The sequence below is a fragment of the Gymnoscopelus braueri genome (assembly GCF_963280865.1).
Source record: "Gymnoscopelus braueri genome assembly, chromosome: 6".
NCBI lineage: Eukaryota > Metazoa > Chordata > Actinopteri > Myctophiformes > Myctophidae > Gymnoscopelus > Gymnoscopelus braueri.
In genome coordinates, this window is record NC_137607.1 from 23,892,391 (window position 1) to 23,906,471 (window position 14,081).

Below are 14,081 nucleotides of genomic sequence, written 5' to 3' on the forward strand. Positions count from 1 at the left end.
GCCAATCCCCTAGCCTGGCATTGCCAGACAGGTCCCGTTGGATCACTCACAAGTTCCCGATATCGTGGGGAACTTGTGAGTGATCCCACGTGATCAGTCTCACAATGCCAGAGTACCAATCCCCGGCTATGGACTAGTTCTAGTAACATAACATTAATGCACACAACACATGTGACTAACCACCCAGGATGTACCTGCCAAATTGAAAACTCTTTATTAAATGTATCAACAAAAACAAAAAACAATTACCAAACCCCTCACTCACCCACCAACCTTACAAAGCTCAGGCCTCAAACTGAGGGGAGGTATTTAACGAAAAGAAAACAAGCAAATACAATAATTTATTCATATTAAATTAATAAATACATATTTTAAAAAGGGGGATTAGGTTACTTTTTAACAAACTGACAATGTCTTACAAACGGGATGCTCCTTAATTTGGAGCCTTCAGATAATTTCTCTGAAATGGATCAATAGCCTTTTGGAATGTAACTGGCTTTCCTAATCATCTGTTCTGAGAATGAGAGTCATCCTGTAACCTTAGAAACTGTGTAATGGTGAACTACTGTATACTGAAACAATCCCAGCTGTACTACTGCCTACTGTACAGAAGACAGATGAAATTATCTGACAAGAGCAATTCGTCCAGCAGCATAGCTGCCTGTGTTGAGACTCAACTTTTGAGCTAATATCTCTGTGAAGCATTTTATCCAGTAAAGAATGCTGAAGATGATGTGTGCTTGGAAGGCCGCTGAGGTAATTCTGAAAAGTAAATAAATAAAACATTTGAGCGTACGTCATTAGATGATACCCACCCACCCAGGAATTTTGTCTAATCCCAAATTAATTTCAAAATATACCACGTGTTTAAAGAATTAATTATAATCTTACTCACAAATTGTGTAGAATTCACAAAAACATCACAAACACAAAAACATCCCCTGTATATTTACATTGTTATTTTTGACAGAGCACTTATGAAATATTTAATGAAAGAATGAGAACTGAGTGTCTTAGCTGTGCACTGTTAAAGGGAGACTCATTTTTATGCTCACATCTAGTAACCAGTCATACCTTTAGTTCTCCATAGTTATCCTATAGGGTAGTTATTTGTTATATCAACTAACCAATTTCTATGCCAAGTTGGCAACACTATATAAACAGAGATTATTTTCAATTGGCTGTACAGTACCTCGGTTCTGTAGATTAGGCAACAGACCATGGAGTGGAATGCTATCATCTCTCCTCTCAAAGTATTTGGAATCCAAACCTACTGGTTCTCCACTAAGGAAAGAAGAGGGAAAATGTTCACTGCAACGTCGACTGACTGGGCAACTACTGTGACTGTCACAGTAGTTGCCTAGTCTCAGTCAACTGTACACTTTTACAGAGTTACTTAGCCCAGGTTTAGTTTCATTACACTGACATGTAAGTTACAAGTCAGTAAAATAGACAGCTGGAATAAAAGTATATGGACTAGGCTACGCCACACACATTCTTGGTTAAAAACCCGGCCTGGTTATTTGCTATGAATACAAAATAATGGACTCACCTTTGTTTATTTGATAGATATATGGGATGCTGTTCAATAGGGACGACATGTATGGCCTCCATAGGAGACAGACCAGGTTTTCCACTCATTGGATAAAAATGGGCCTGTAAAAAAAGAATTGATATGATGAGAGAATAGAGTAAAGCCTCATTCATACATAGTTACGCATCATCAGCTTGTAGATCTGCCATTTCTGCCCGCGACACTGGCACGCAACTAGTATAAATCAAATAAATCAGGCTGCCACGGTCAAACTTATTACATAATTGTTGGCAATATTGTAAAAACATTGTTCAAGGCTTAATGTTTAAAGGGGAATACCAATCATTTTCAACATTAAACTATGTCATTAATATAACTTAGAACTGTTTTATGGAAATAAGAAAAAAGACAATGTCATAACTTTACTGAGTTTCAACACGCAAGCAGATACAAAAGAACAGCTGAACAATTAAATGTTTTGTAGTGCCTGAAACTCTCTCTCCAAACACCTCATGGAGGCTCCTCTCTTCTCCACAATTAGAAATGTCATCAACACGCTAAATGTAAATTCACAGTACGACTCCATTCACGCACTGACCCGTTTGGGCTCAATTGGACATCACACTGACTTAACTCAAGGGAGCTAGCTGCGTAAAATAATATTTTCATGTCAGGTGCTACTAAGTCAGACAGTCGCATTCACTCATACAGCCCCACTGGTTAATGTCTAGATTACTTCCAGGTTACAGTGCATGTGGGAATGAGACTTATGTGTGGTCTCAATGGAGTTTGAAGACAAATTACTAATTGAACAGTTGATTAGTTGCTCGAAAATCAATCGATCGATCATTTCCACTTCATCACATAGCGTACCCTCAATCCTGCTGCTGTAGGCAAAACTGAAGGCGTCTCAAATGATTCAGGTGATGGAGATGGCGGCTTTCTGCACAGCAGTTTTTCATTTAGCTGTTTGTTCAGCCAATTTATAACTGTGGTAAAAGGGAAAAACAGAAAATATCAATGGGCGATATGCATGCATTACTTACTACTACCTACCTTTACAGGAAGCCATTGATTTACATTCAGTACGTTCTGACGATCAACTTGCATTGCAACTTGCTTGAGATAGATAATTGAACACAGTGAATTTTACATTGCTTAAATGTTTGACAAAGATGCGTTATTGTTATGTGGTAATGCAGTCTAAGGCATAGATTAATTTGAAATGTATATCTCATAACAGTCCACAGAGAAAATATTGTTATACCAACAAAAGTAAAATGACCATGACTTCTTCGCAGTGATATGAATATCAGCCAGAGAAGCAGATAAAGCTAAGGTGGGTTTGAATTTAAATAATAATAATTGTCGTTAGCAGTAAGATAATCTACTTTGGTCAGTCATGCAAATCCCCATCCTTTAAATGCAGCACTCCAAACTTAAAATAAGAATGCTGATGAAAATGCATTACTTACCATTTTCGTTTGTTTTTAACACTTCTTTGCTTTCATTTAACTTCTGCATTGTTGTCTCCAACTGCTCCTTAAATTTTGAAACCTGACGATGTAGAGATTTCTTTGAGTAACAAAAAACAACTTCCATACCCTTATCTGTACGCCTCATTACTACCTTAATCATAGACAATCAGATACTGTCCATACTGTCAGTGTTTACTTCAAACCCAATGGATCTTGGACATTCTGCAGCAACATGTTCTATCAGTAGAGAGAGTATTTATTCACCAGCACCAGAGTGGTTACAATTTTATACAGGTCACAATTGAGACAAATCTCTCATTAAACTCTATATACACACTTCACTGTATGACAAATAGTGAAAACAGCCAAAAAACAAGCTCACGCGTCTCATTGTGACAGGTCGTGAGCTTATAGACCGAGAAGGGTCTATATGCAGTGTGGAGGTATTTCGGGAACACCACTCCTATGGGAATGCCTCTTCTTTTTTCTAACTCGAGCGCAGCCAGGTGCCGTCACACATGCGACTTGTCTTCCTTATGCCTAATTTATGCTCCCTCGCACGATAGTGTCGTGCCCCTGAAATAACCGAACTACAAACTCACAATGCGTTGTGAGCTTATACATGTAGGTCTGCTAATCTCGCCGCACGACAGGATTAGGCTTTACGCTTTTGCAATAATATGCCTAAACCTAACCTTAACCTCACTAAAACTATGTCTAAACCTAACCTTAACCTCACTAGAACTATGCCTAAACCTAATCTTACAAAAACTATCACTAAACCTAACCTCACTAAAACTATGCCAAAACCTTAAAATAAAAGAGCCACGTGTTTGCGCCAGCAAAAACTGAATAACTTGTGATGTCTCGGCTGCACCAGGGGGAAAAAAGAAAAAGAGGTGGTGTTTCAAGAGAGGAGGTGTTCACATAAGAGGGGCGTTCCTGAAATGCCTCCACACCGCAGATAGACCATATTGGGTAGATCTACTATTTTCGAAAAATCTTGGAAAATGTTTAAATGTTTTGAAAATTTGCCCGAAATATAGGGATGCCAGGGTTAATGTGGCTAAAACACTCACGTAAACAAATTTTACCACACCAAAATTGAAAGATGATATATATAGTACATGACAGTCACATACCTGTTCATCTTTGTGCTTGACCTGTTGCTGGGCGTTTTCAAGGTCCTTTGTGACAATCTGCAGTTCTTCCTCTGTCTTCAGGAGCACTTTCTCTTGTTCCACAGTGACTATGTTTTTCATCTTGTTTTTGTTGGACAATTTTTGAACCTCCCCCATATACTTCTTAATGATCTCGTTGGCCTTGGAAAAGAACAGAATTAGGTACGTCGAGTTAGTATAATACAATTATATTGTTATTTGAAATATGGGTGGTGTAAGTGATGGAAAAAAAAAAAAAACTATATTCCAACAGCAAAAATGCTATCGAGGGTTTGTTCAGTAACAGGGGACTCCCACTGTCTTCAGCTGTTTTGTAAACAGAAAATACATTTTCAGGTGTAGTGATATTGTAAGTGATATTGTAAGTGATGAAAAATTATTTTGCAGACACAATTGGAACTGAAACACTATGATGATGGTCTTTGTGGGGGTTCTCTCTCCTGATTGGAATAATACATATTGAAATAAACTTTTATAACTAATAGCTAAGACAAATTTAACTTTATAAATCTAAATTCTGTACGTGATCTGTGAACTTGAATGACGATCAATAAATATATTAGTAGTATAGAAACGGAAGAAAAGATAGGTCTTAATAATAATAATCATTCAACTTCACCAACCTTTATTATGTCTGCAGAGAGTAATCTGACAGTTTCTTCCAGTTTTCCAGCATTTCCTTCAATAGAGTCCTTAAGAAGCAAAACATATACCCCAAATTTGATATGCAGAAAGACTGGTGTAAAACAAAACAACATGGTGTCGATAACCCATAGTAAAATATGAACAATCAACTAGATAAAGATATGGATGAAATTAATTAGGCTCAATGGTTGTTACGGTAGATTCCAAATCAGACACCATACTTCCCTCTGTAAAATGTAAGAACCATACCACATAAAGTAGCATAAAGGGGACAAGTGAAATCAGCAGTTAATGCCAGCTGAGACAGACCAAGTACTGCCATAATGCAAAATAATGCGACCCTGAGACCGGACTCTAGTGACAGCCCTACTACTTTATTATTTATTTTAGGCAAAGCTTAGACGACACTTATGACATATGTATCCACAGACACCTGTTTACATCTCACCTTCTGCTGTTGAGTGGCTTCAAGCAGCTCTTTTGTACGACACATTAGCTGATCCTTGTCCTTGACCTCTTGCTCCAGAACAGCTGTACGCATCTGAAACTGGCTAACCGAGCGCTCCTTTTCATGGCACTCAGTGTCCAATGTCCCATTCTCCCTCCTCAGAGACAATACCTGCTGCTTTGCTCGCTGAGCCTCCTATTTGAAAGAGGTTGGTGTGTAAAAGAGGTTCAAATTGATATAACAATTATAGGGCTCACAGGTTTTCAAAGTGGGGAACACCAGGTGCCGCCATTTGGAACAGAGTAAAATGGATGGATCGATGGATGACATGTTATTGCCAAGAAGCATTGTTACAACAGAGATCTACCAAACACAAAATGTTAAACTTTTTTCTTTCCAAAAACGTAAGTATGGTGCTGGAGCTGAATAAAATTTGAATGAATGAGAGAAAGTAGCAACCGCACACTCAAAATACTGTGCAATTACCACAGAAAAGTATTTCTAAACATACTGATCTACAAGCCATTTTGCAACAGGGGTTCCTTCCTTGGCATGGAAAGGTTTGGGAACCCCTAGATTTAAAACCATAGTTTGCAATAGGTGACCGTATGGTAGACGTGTTATACTTCCTTAAGCACATACAGTATGAAGCACAGTAATGAAACAGCTGCAGATATACTTTTAAAATACAAAATACTTATTTACAAATTACTTTCCAACTGACTAAATTAGTTGCATCATCTGCAAACACACTGCAATACATTTGTATTAGATGTTTTACACGCATTATATTGTAGGTTTTAATAATTAACTTTCTAAAAACGTTAATTCCCATATCTAACCAAAACTCTTTTGATTCTAATTTTATAAGATTAGGCAATAGAGTTGAAGGTGCTCTTGCACTGCAATGCACTTGCTTACCTCCTCTGCACCCACTAGTTTAATCTGCAGGTCCCTGATGGTCGATTCGCTCTTGTATTTCCTCTCCGTCAGTTCTCTGTTCGAGGTTTCCAACTCAGCCAGTCTGGTCTGAAGCTGATGGGTGCTTCTCTTGTGAGTACCCTCTAGGTCTTGGCGTAGGTCTTCACTCTGTTGCTGAAGCCTGGTTTGAATCTGCATGGAGTACATGCAGTGACATTAATCCATTGGAACCGGGACCGGTGTCATTTAAAGATTTATTTGGCTATTCAAAAATAGCAGATATACAAGCTAATAGTGCGGCACCGAGTGCCACGCTATGAGCTTGTAGATCTGCTATTTATTTATTTTAATCGTGGAACATTTTAGCAAATCTTTGAATATATATATACATTTTTTACTCAAATCTTTGCTTCTGGGGGTCCCTGGAACAAAATATTTTGAGATGGCGGGGTGAGAAAAGTTTGAGAACCACTGATATTATAGCAACATACGTTTTTTTTTACGATTTAGAAGACATTTCTAGAATCCCCAGAAGCAAAGACTTTTTAAAAAAAGTATAAAATAATGGTTATAGCTATTAAAAAAAACTAAAATGACACAGTATGCGTTCCCGGATTGAATGGGTTATGTGGACCAGACTTTACCTTCCCTATTACATTACACAACTATAATACATTCAAGATTTGTTCAACTTTAAAACACATGTATTTGGTTTATTTTACTTAATCCATACTCCCTGTATGACTAGTTAACTATTGCTAGTGTATTATTTAGTTTTAGCTGTTTTTAGTATTTCTTTGTAATACACTGTGATATGTTGCATGTTTTTGTTAATGTATTTTAATGTCTTGGACCCCAGGATGACTAGCTGATGTTAAGGCATCAGCTAATGGGGATCCGTTTAAATAAACCAAAAAATAATAAATAAACCTCAGTGCTCGGGTGCGTAGTGGTAAGGTACCTGCCCACCACCACGGAGTCTAGGGGTTTGAATCTATTGCAGTGCATCCAGCTTTGTCGAGCGTCGATACAAACAGAATTGGCCCACGTTCGGGGGAGGGAAGCTGGGCGGCGAGGGTAATATTTCTTACTGCGTGTACTCCTACATGCTGGGGTGGCACTCGTCAGCGGGAAGTGTTGTGCGGGAGGAGGAGGACAGAGACACAACATCCTCCCAGTGGGGGCTACTCACGGGCAGGTGAGCCAGTAGGATACAACAGCAGTGTCAACATAGCAGTGTGTGGGGAGGAATTAATTTGGCATAACCATAAGGACTAAATTGGTCAAAGAAAATACCTCTATTCTTTTGTATCATTATGTTCATTTGCTGCATTACATCTAGGCATGTGCCTGGCTAGTTGACTAGCCGTCTATTGAAACGGTGCTGCCCCTGCTAATCGTTTACTAAATACTAGCTGTTTATTTAAAATGTATAGATATTTGTATTGACATATACATTTAGAAGCTAAATTAGTCAGGTCTTAAAATGTTGCTTAAACAAGCTAAAATATGTGCCAATATACCATTAATAACAGTGATTTGTGCAGCGCTGGTCAGCAGTCTTGGCACTGTGGGCCCACTTCCCAATGCAGTGAATGCACACGTTGAAATAAGAGCAAAGTTTGGGAGTACTGTGATATGAAAGAAGATGGGAACATTTCATGTAGTTTCAGGTTGTGTCCAATGGAACTGGCATATAAGAATTTGACTGGAGCCATGAGAAATCACATCCAATACAAACACCTGGACATGAACCTCCAAAGCCCCCCCCCCCCCCCCCCCCGACAAAACGGTCTACGCATGAGGAATATTAAAAAGGTACGGTATGGTTAGAATTATGTAAAAATCAGAAGCTTACCTCTAAAGCCTTCTCTCTCTCTGATATAAGATCCTGAGAGTAGTGACTGGATATATTTTTTTCCTGACTTGTCCATTCTGCACGCAGTTTGTCCAACTCTCTTGTCTTCTCCGTCAGTTTCTGTAAGAAATTATGCAAACAGATAAAAATGTATAAAATAACTAAATATTTTAATTGTGACTAATTCAAGGCTTGGTAAAATAATAAACTGCCAAATGTAAACATTATCTATACCAGTTCGACTCTTATTTTACTTTAAAAAAATAAAAATACATCACATTTAAGCAACATTTCACCTAAGTAGATAATGTAAAGCAACATGGGAACATTTCATGTAGGTTCAGGAAGGACACATTTGAAGTAGTAGTTTCTTATTTCTTCTTATATGCATATGCAGGCCTTGAGTGTTCTAACACATAGAAAAGCCTACAGTCATAACATATGCTGTATAGGGGTGCAAAAATGTATCAAACAAATCTATTTAATCAATTATAAAAAATAATCTATCCTACTATAAATGCACGAAATCTCTGCAGATGCATCTCTCGTATTTCGAGAACCACCCGACCGATCGACTTCAAACTTGCCATGCGTATCACAGACCCAAGGGAGTGATGCACAGATCGGTCGGTTCAGCGCATCTCCCAAAAAAAAATCTATATTTCCACAAATCCCCATATAGAGTGCCCTGATGTCATCAACTGTCAATACTAATTGCTCACAGGCCCTCATTGGAAACAAGACCGTAAGGACTTTCATGAACGGACCTGTTAAAGGAATTATCCTTATCCTTAACTTAAAAGTCATAGAACTGAAGTTATAAACTGTCCTGGACTATATTTGGACATGACTGACACGGAACTCCATATATGGGAATAAAATTGACACAGGTGGGTACAACGTGTACCTTGACAAGTAATTAAACAGACTAATCGATTTAGTTGATTATAAAAACATTTAAAAAATTCCCATCGATTTGTTGACACTTAAATAAAAAATAAATCGCCAAGAACATAATAGACAGTTGCAGCCCTAATCATATACCTGTAGAGCATAACTTAGTTCATCTTCAGTCTTCTTAAGCTTCTCCTCAAAGGAATGCTTCTCCTCCTGTAATCAATCAAGATCAAATGGGATACGATCACAAAACTACAAGTTGAGGGTAAGAACAGATCTGCATTTAAATGAGTGAGGGTAAGAACAGGTCTGCATTTAAATGAGTGAGGGTAAGAACAGGTCTGCATTTAAATGAGTGAGGGTAAGAACAGGTGTGGGAGTTATAACGATGTCACTGCTAAAATTTGTACAGTAGCCAATTAGTTTTACCCCCTTTTTTCTCCCCACTGCTGTTGTATCCTACAGACTCAGCTGCCAGTACTCCTCCTCCCGCCCAACACTCCCTGCTGGTGCCACCCCAGCCTGTAAGAGTACGTGCAATGACCAATATCACCCTCCCCACCCGGCTTCCCTCCCCCGAAAACAGGCCAATTGTGTTCGCATAGATGCCCGACAAAGCCGGATGGTGGCCAGGGACTTTACCACTGCGCCACCCGAGCGACTATCACTGTCACTGCTTAACTTGACCCACACACAAGACGTGGAGTTTAAACCCCAAAGCGATCACATTGTAATTGGTTAAGGTGGTTGTCAAAAAAATGCTGGGTGGGGTATGATACAACTTATGTTATGACAAACTTTTGATTGAAACATAAATCCAAGTGGCAGGTCTTGGTGCAGGTATGAAATAGTACTATTTAGCTTTATGTATCTTAGCTTGAGTCTGTGTTATTGGCTGCAGACTAACCACGTTTGCTTAGAAGAGACAGTTTTGAAGTGTGCAATAAAGTTACTCGGTTGACTATTTTCAATTTAGGCATTTAGCAGAAGGCATTTACCTTCATTGAGGAGAGGCACACTGCTAGATGTTTTTTTATGTCCATGTCAGAGCCTTGAAGTAGCCTTAATGTGAGATGGTTGAGACGTTTGAAGGCATTCGTCTCAACCACACTGAAGTCAGCAGAGCTGTCAAGCACTGGGGACTGACTTAACTGCAGCAGAAATCTGGAAAGCATGAAAAGGGAACAATTTTAGAGTATCGTATGGGGCAAAAGCTTTTCAAATTAGATAATCACATTATCAAAGTGTTTGTACCTTGGGTTATCAGAGTCTGACTCCTGTTTGCAGAGATTCAAGAGGTCAATGAATTTCTGAGGAAATTCATTGAAGGTTATCAGCAACCCCTGCTGAACTTTCAAACTTATGACAAAGAAACAAATTATCAGAGAGGAAAGGGTCAGAGTTAGGACATACATAGAATACTGTATTCATAACAGCATTGCAGTGAGCAGAATGAGGTGTTTATTATTCAAGTGCTTACCTTTGGAAGTCCTCCTCTGATATAGAGAGGCTAAACAGAAAATATGGGTCAGCATCATCTGTTAGTCTTAAACGAAGCTCCTAACATGAAAAAAAAAGAGAAAGAAAGTTAGTTAGTGATAAGGGGTATGAAATCCTATATTTTCTACAAGTTGCAACACTTATGCCCTGCTCACAGTACAAGATAATCAGGGATATTTGGGGTCAGAAATGCACCTCGGTACCGGGTCGCATCGTGACATTTCTTAATTGCTGGCTATGAAATGATTTACGTTTCAGTGGCGCAACGGAAACGAATTTGGTAAATTGCTACTTTGACTTTGAACTAACTAGCAGTTACTTTGTATAAGGACCTCCCACAAACTTAGCTATGGATTTACAAATAGCTGGTGCAACCCAGTCCAGGAGATTGGAAGTTTCCTTGCAAATGACACCAATGTTACCAGCAGTGCCCACTGTCCATGCATGTGGCAAGTATGGAGTCGAGTGTCTGCTTCACTGAAGAACTAGCACAAGTCTTAACAAAAAGTCTCGAGTTGATTAGGTTTCTCTCTACTATAAGTAATTTAAGTGAATGGGGGGTTCAGGATGATACACAACCAAATTGGTTAGTGAGAAGGTCATTGATTTTCAGCTTTTTGTGTGTTGGATTGGGTTGCTATATTTCTAGCAACCTTTCTTTGTGAGCAATGTATACATAGTGGAACAATCTTATGCCATTGCTGAAATGGCATACGATTATCAGTGAAAGACAAGGTTAAACAGCAGCATGGTAGGGCAATGGGCTACTCTGTTCAAGACAAAGCAATATCATGAATTAAAAAAAAAAATTCTAGTCATACAATCATTTTTACTCAAACTAAAATACTCAGACATGGCAAATAATTGGTCTAATCTTGGCCTAAAAGAAATAGTATGTGACGTGTTAATGTGTGATTCAGTACACTGCAATTTGTTTAACCAACAACCTCCTAATTTTTTGCACACTCACCGTTTTGTGAACAGAACTTGTTGTCGGTTGCAGCTCAATGGTAACTCTGACATTTGCTTTCCTGTAAAGGCAGAGATCAAACTGTAAATGATCAGGTGAGAGACAAATCTGAGATCAAACTGATATGTTGTGGGAATCTGATCTTCCACACCATTTGCAGAAATATGCATAACAAAATAATATCCATCTAATGATTAGATTGATAGTTTATCTTACAATGGCTCTCACTCTCCTACCTTCAAAACAGGTGGGCTGAACACGAGCACCATAATTATGCTAGCAATATTAATCAACAAATAATTGCTGACATCTATACACAGTCGTCCTGCTGGGCTTAATTTTATGAATGCACTAGGACATTTTGAAGCGTAGTACTGTAGTAGATGGATAAAGACGAGGTGAAAACATGAATTACAGTGAGATACAGGATAGGTGGGCAGTGGGCACTAGGGACATCTGGGCACCTCAATGTAAAATTGTCTATTTTGTCCAAAATGTTTAAAAAAAAAAAATAATTGAATAATGGTATTAAGTAATGTAAAATATACATAATGTGAACATCCACGGTCCATCATTATCAGACTTAATTGTATCCTGCAACTTCTTGTTTATGTCCCAAAATGACTGGATATACAGGTTTTGTAGCAATTTGTAGCAATAGTAGAAATATTAAACCTTAATTGTCGAATGTTTAAGCATGTTCTAATCATGTATAGGCTGCTTTACTTTAAAACATTATCCAAATATAACATTTTGGGGGAAAAATGCCAATTTAACACCGAGTTGCGCAGATGTCCCTAGTGTCCACCTATCCTGTTACCTTACAGTGTAGGCGTTTATTGTACCGACATGGAAAACACACAAGCCACACCAATGAAACACACAGATCACCGAATGTCATTGGCTTCAGCCGTTTACATGACATGAAAGACATCGAAATGACGTCCGTACATTCGCGTTGACAAGTAACTAACTTTTAGCTTGCTAATGACATAGTAAACAAGTAGCCCTGAAACTGTCATATCATGACAGTCATGACGAAACTTCAACCTGGTTTTTGCAGTTTGTACTGTCTCCATTTACAGCCCGTAATAAGTGCTTATCCCATGGCCACGGATGTTACTTTACAACTCACTTCGGGCGGGTATAAGTACCCGTATCTTTCGTATTGTTAAAAAAAAAGCATTTTTATCCAATCGGTGGCCATGTTATTTCATAGAGTTATAATGTATCAGAGTGCAATACACCTCCCAACGAATAGGGTCGCAGAGTTAAAAAAATATTGAGAAAATGGCTACCGATCGGATTAAAGGCTTTTTATTGAACAACACGGAAGATAGGGGTACTTCTGAGGGCCCGTACATAATTGTAACATCCGTGGCCATGGTGTAAGCACTTTATATTTGAAATCTGAACGTTTGTGTAGATGTACGGGCCGTAAATGGAGAAAATGCAAACACTAGGTTGAAGTTCATCCATGACTGACAGTCATGTTTAAGGGCTAAGCTTGCTAATGACATAGTAAACAAGCAGACATTACCTGTCCTCGCAATCCTTGCACCTCATGTTCACTTGCAACGGTTTGTTGAATAACTTCTCCATGACTGTTTGTTTCCACTCTGTGGTTTGGTTTTGTCGTTAGGGAACGATAACTAACTACTGGCTAACTACCGGCACAAGCCGGAGTTTAGTATTGAATACAAGGCGTTTCCGTTGGTTTTTGTGTTTGGCGCTTCGCACCCGCGCAACAACGACGCTGGCCGCTGGGTTGAACGGAACTACAAGTAAAGATCAGTGATGAAGGCAAGATGTGCCACTCTGGTCCGACAGCTCTGTTCTGTGCGTCCATTGCCAGTGTTGCCAGATTTTGTGAAAGAAATAAGCAACCAGGTCTATGAAAACAAGCCCAAAAGAAGCAACTATGGCACTTTAAACCTATGCGAGATAATTCGACGGGTTGTGTGCTTGTAGATCAAAAAAAAATCTTGAAATAACATTTTTAATATTTGGAAGATTTTATTTTATTTTTTAATTTGGCGGTCCATTCATGTCATGACTCATGAACCGTCCATGTTGACATGAAAATAATTGAGAAACACTGATTAAAATAATTTAAAAAATTGTGAAGCAAGCCCAAATAAGCAACTACACTTAAGAAACAAGCCCCAAAAACGCAACCCGCAAACTACCAATATTTACAAGAAACTTCACAGAAAAATAAGCCCACAGTCGCTTATAATAAAAGGACATGGCAACAATGTCCACTGGATAAACAGGCAGACCGGAAAAGCCATGACGTCATCAAGGCTATGTGGGAAAGCTCTGCCATCAGAAAAGGCGGGCCCAACACAACCAAAGATCATTAGTAAAACAGTTCACCTCCTCGACCTCGTCGACTCTATTTAAAATACATATTTAAATGTCAAATGTACCTTCAGTAACCAAATTATTATATACTTACGGATCCTCGCCTGGTAAACAGGTTGGCCAGACTGTTGTTCATTTATCCATTGATACTTTAATGCCCGTGAAAATAACTTCGGTTGAGGGCAAGGCATGTCGTCATTATTAGGCCAGTAGAGGGCACCGTTACATCACAACCATCGACTACAACTGACCACCTGACTAGAGCAGAGTGTCAGGGGTCTC

At 38.8% G+C, this 14,081-nt stretch overlaps 1 protein-coding gene across 1 annotated transcript; it reads right to left on the reverse strand.

The window, feature by feature from the left end:
- Positions 1-203: 203 nt before the first annotated feature.
- On the reverse strand, positions 204-13,182 carry sass6 (SAS-6 centriolar assembly protein). The gene is made up of 16 exons (XM_080430724.1): positions 12,973-13,182; positions 11,433-11,493; positions 10,443-10,522; positions 10,217-10,321; positions 9,961-10,126; positions 9,110-9,175; positions 8,066-8,185; positions 6,208-6,399; positions 5,287-5,481; positions 4,817-4,885; positions 4,155-4,334; positions 3,010-3,091; positions 2,408-2,523; positions 1,553-1,656; positions 1,193-1,284; positions 204-762 (listed from the first exon to the last, which is right to left on the reverse strand). The coding sequence occupies exons 1-16, from the start codon at positions 13,032-13,034 to the stop codon at positions 707-709; spliced, it is 1,746 nt and encodes a 581-aa protein (XP_080286850.1). The 5' UTR covers positions 13,035-13,182; the 3' UTR covers positions 204-706.
- Between the last annotated feature and the right edge of the window lie 899 nt (positions 13,183-14,081).

Bases quoted from the DNA above. Each gene is read 5' to 3' on its own strand.
- sass6 (XM_080430724.1), bottom strand. From the start codon at position 13,034: ATGGAGAAGTTATTCAACAAACCGTTGCAAGTGAACATGAGGTGCAAG. The intron at 8,186-9,109 runs GTATATGATTAG...AATTTCTTACAG, and splicing joins AACTAAGTTATGCTCTACAG to AAACTGACGGAGAAGACAAG. The intron at 4,886-5,286 runs GTGAGATGTAAA...TTGCTTCTTAAG, and splicing joins AAGCCACTCAACAGCAGAAG to GACTCTATTGAAGGAAATGC.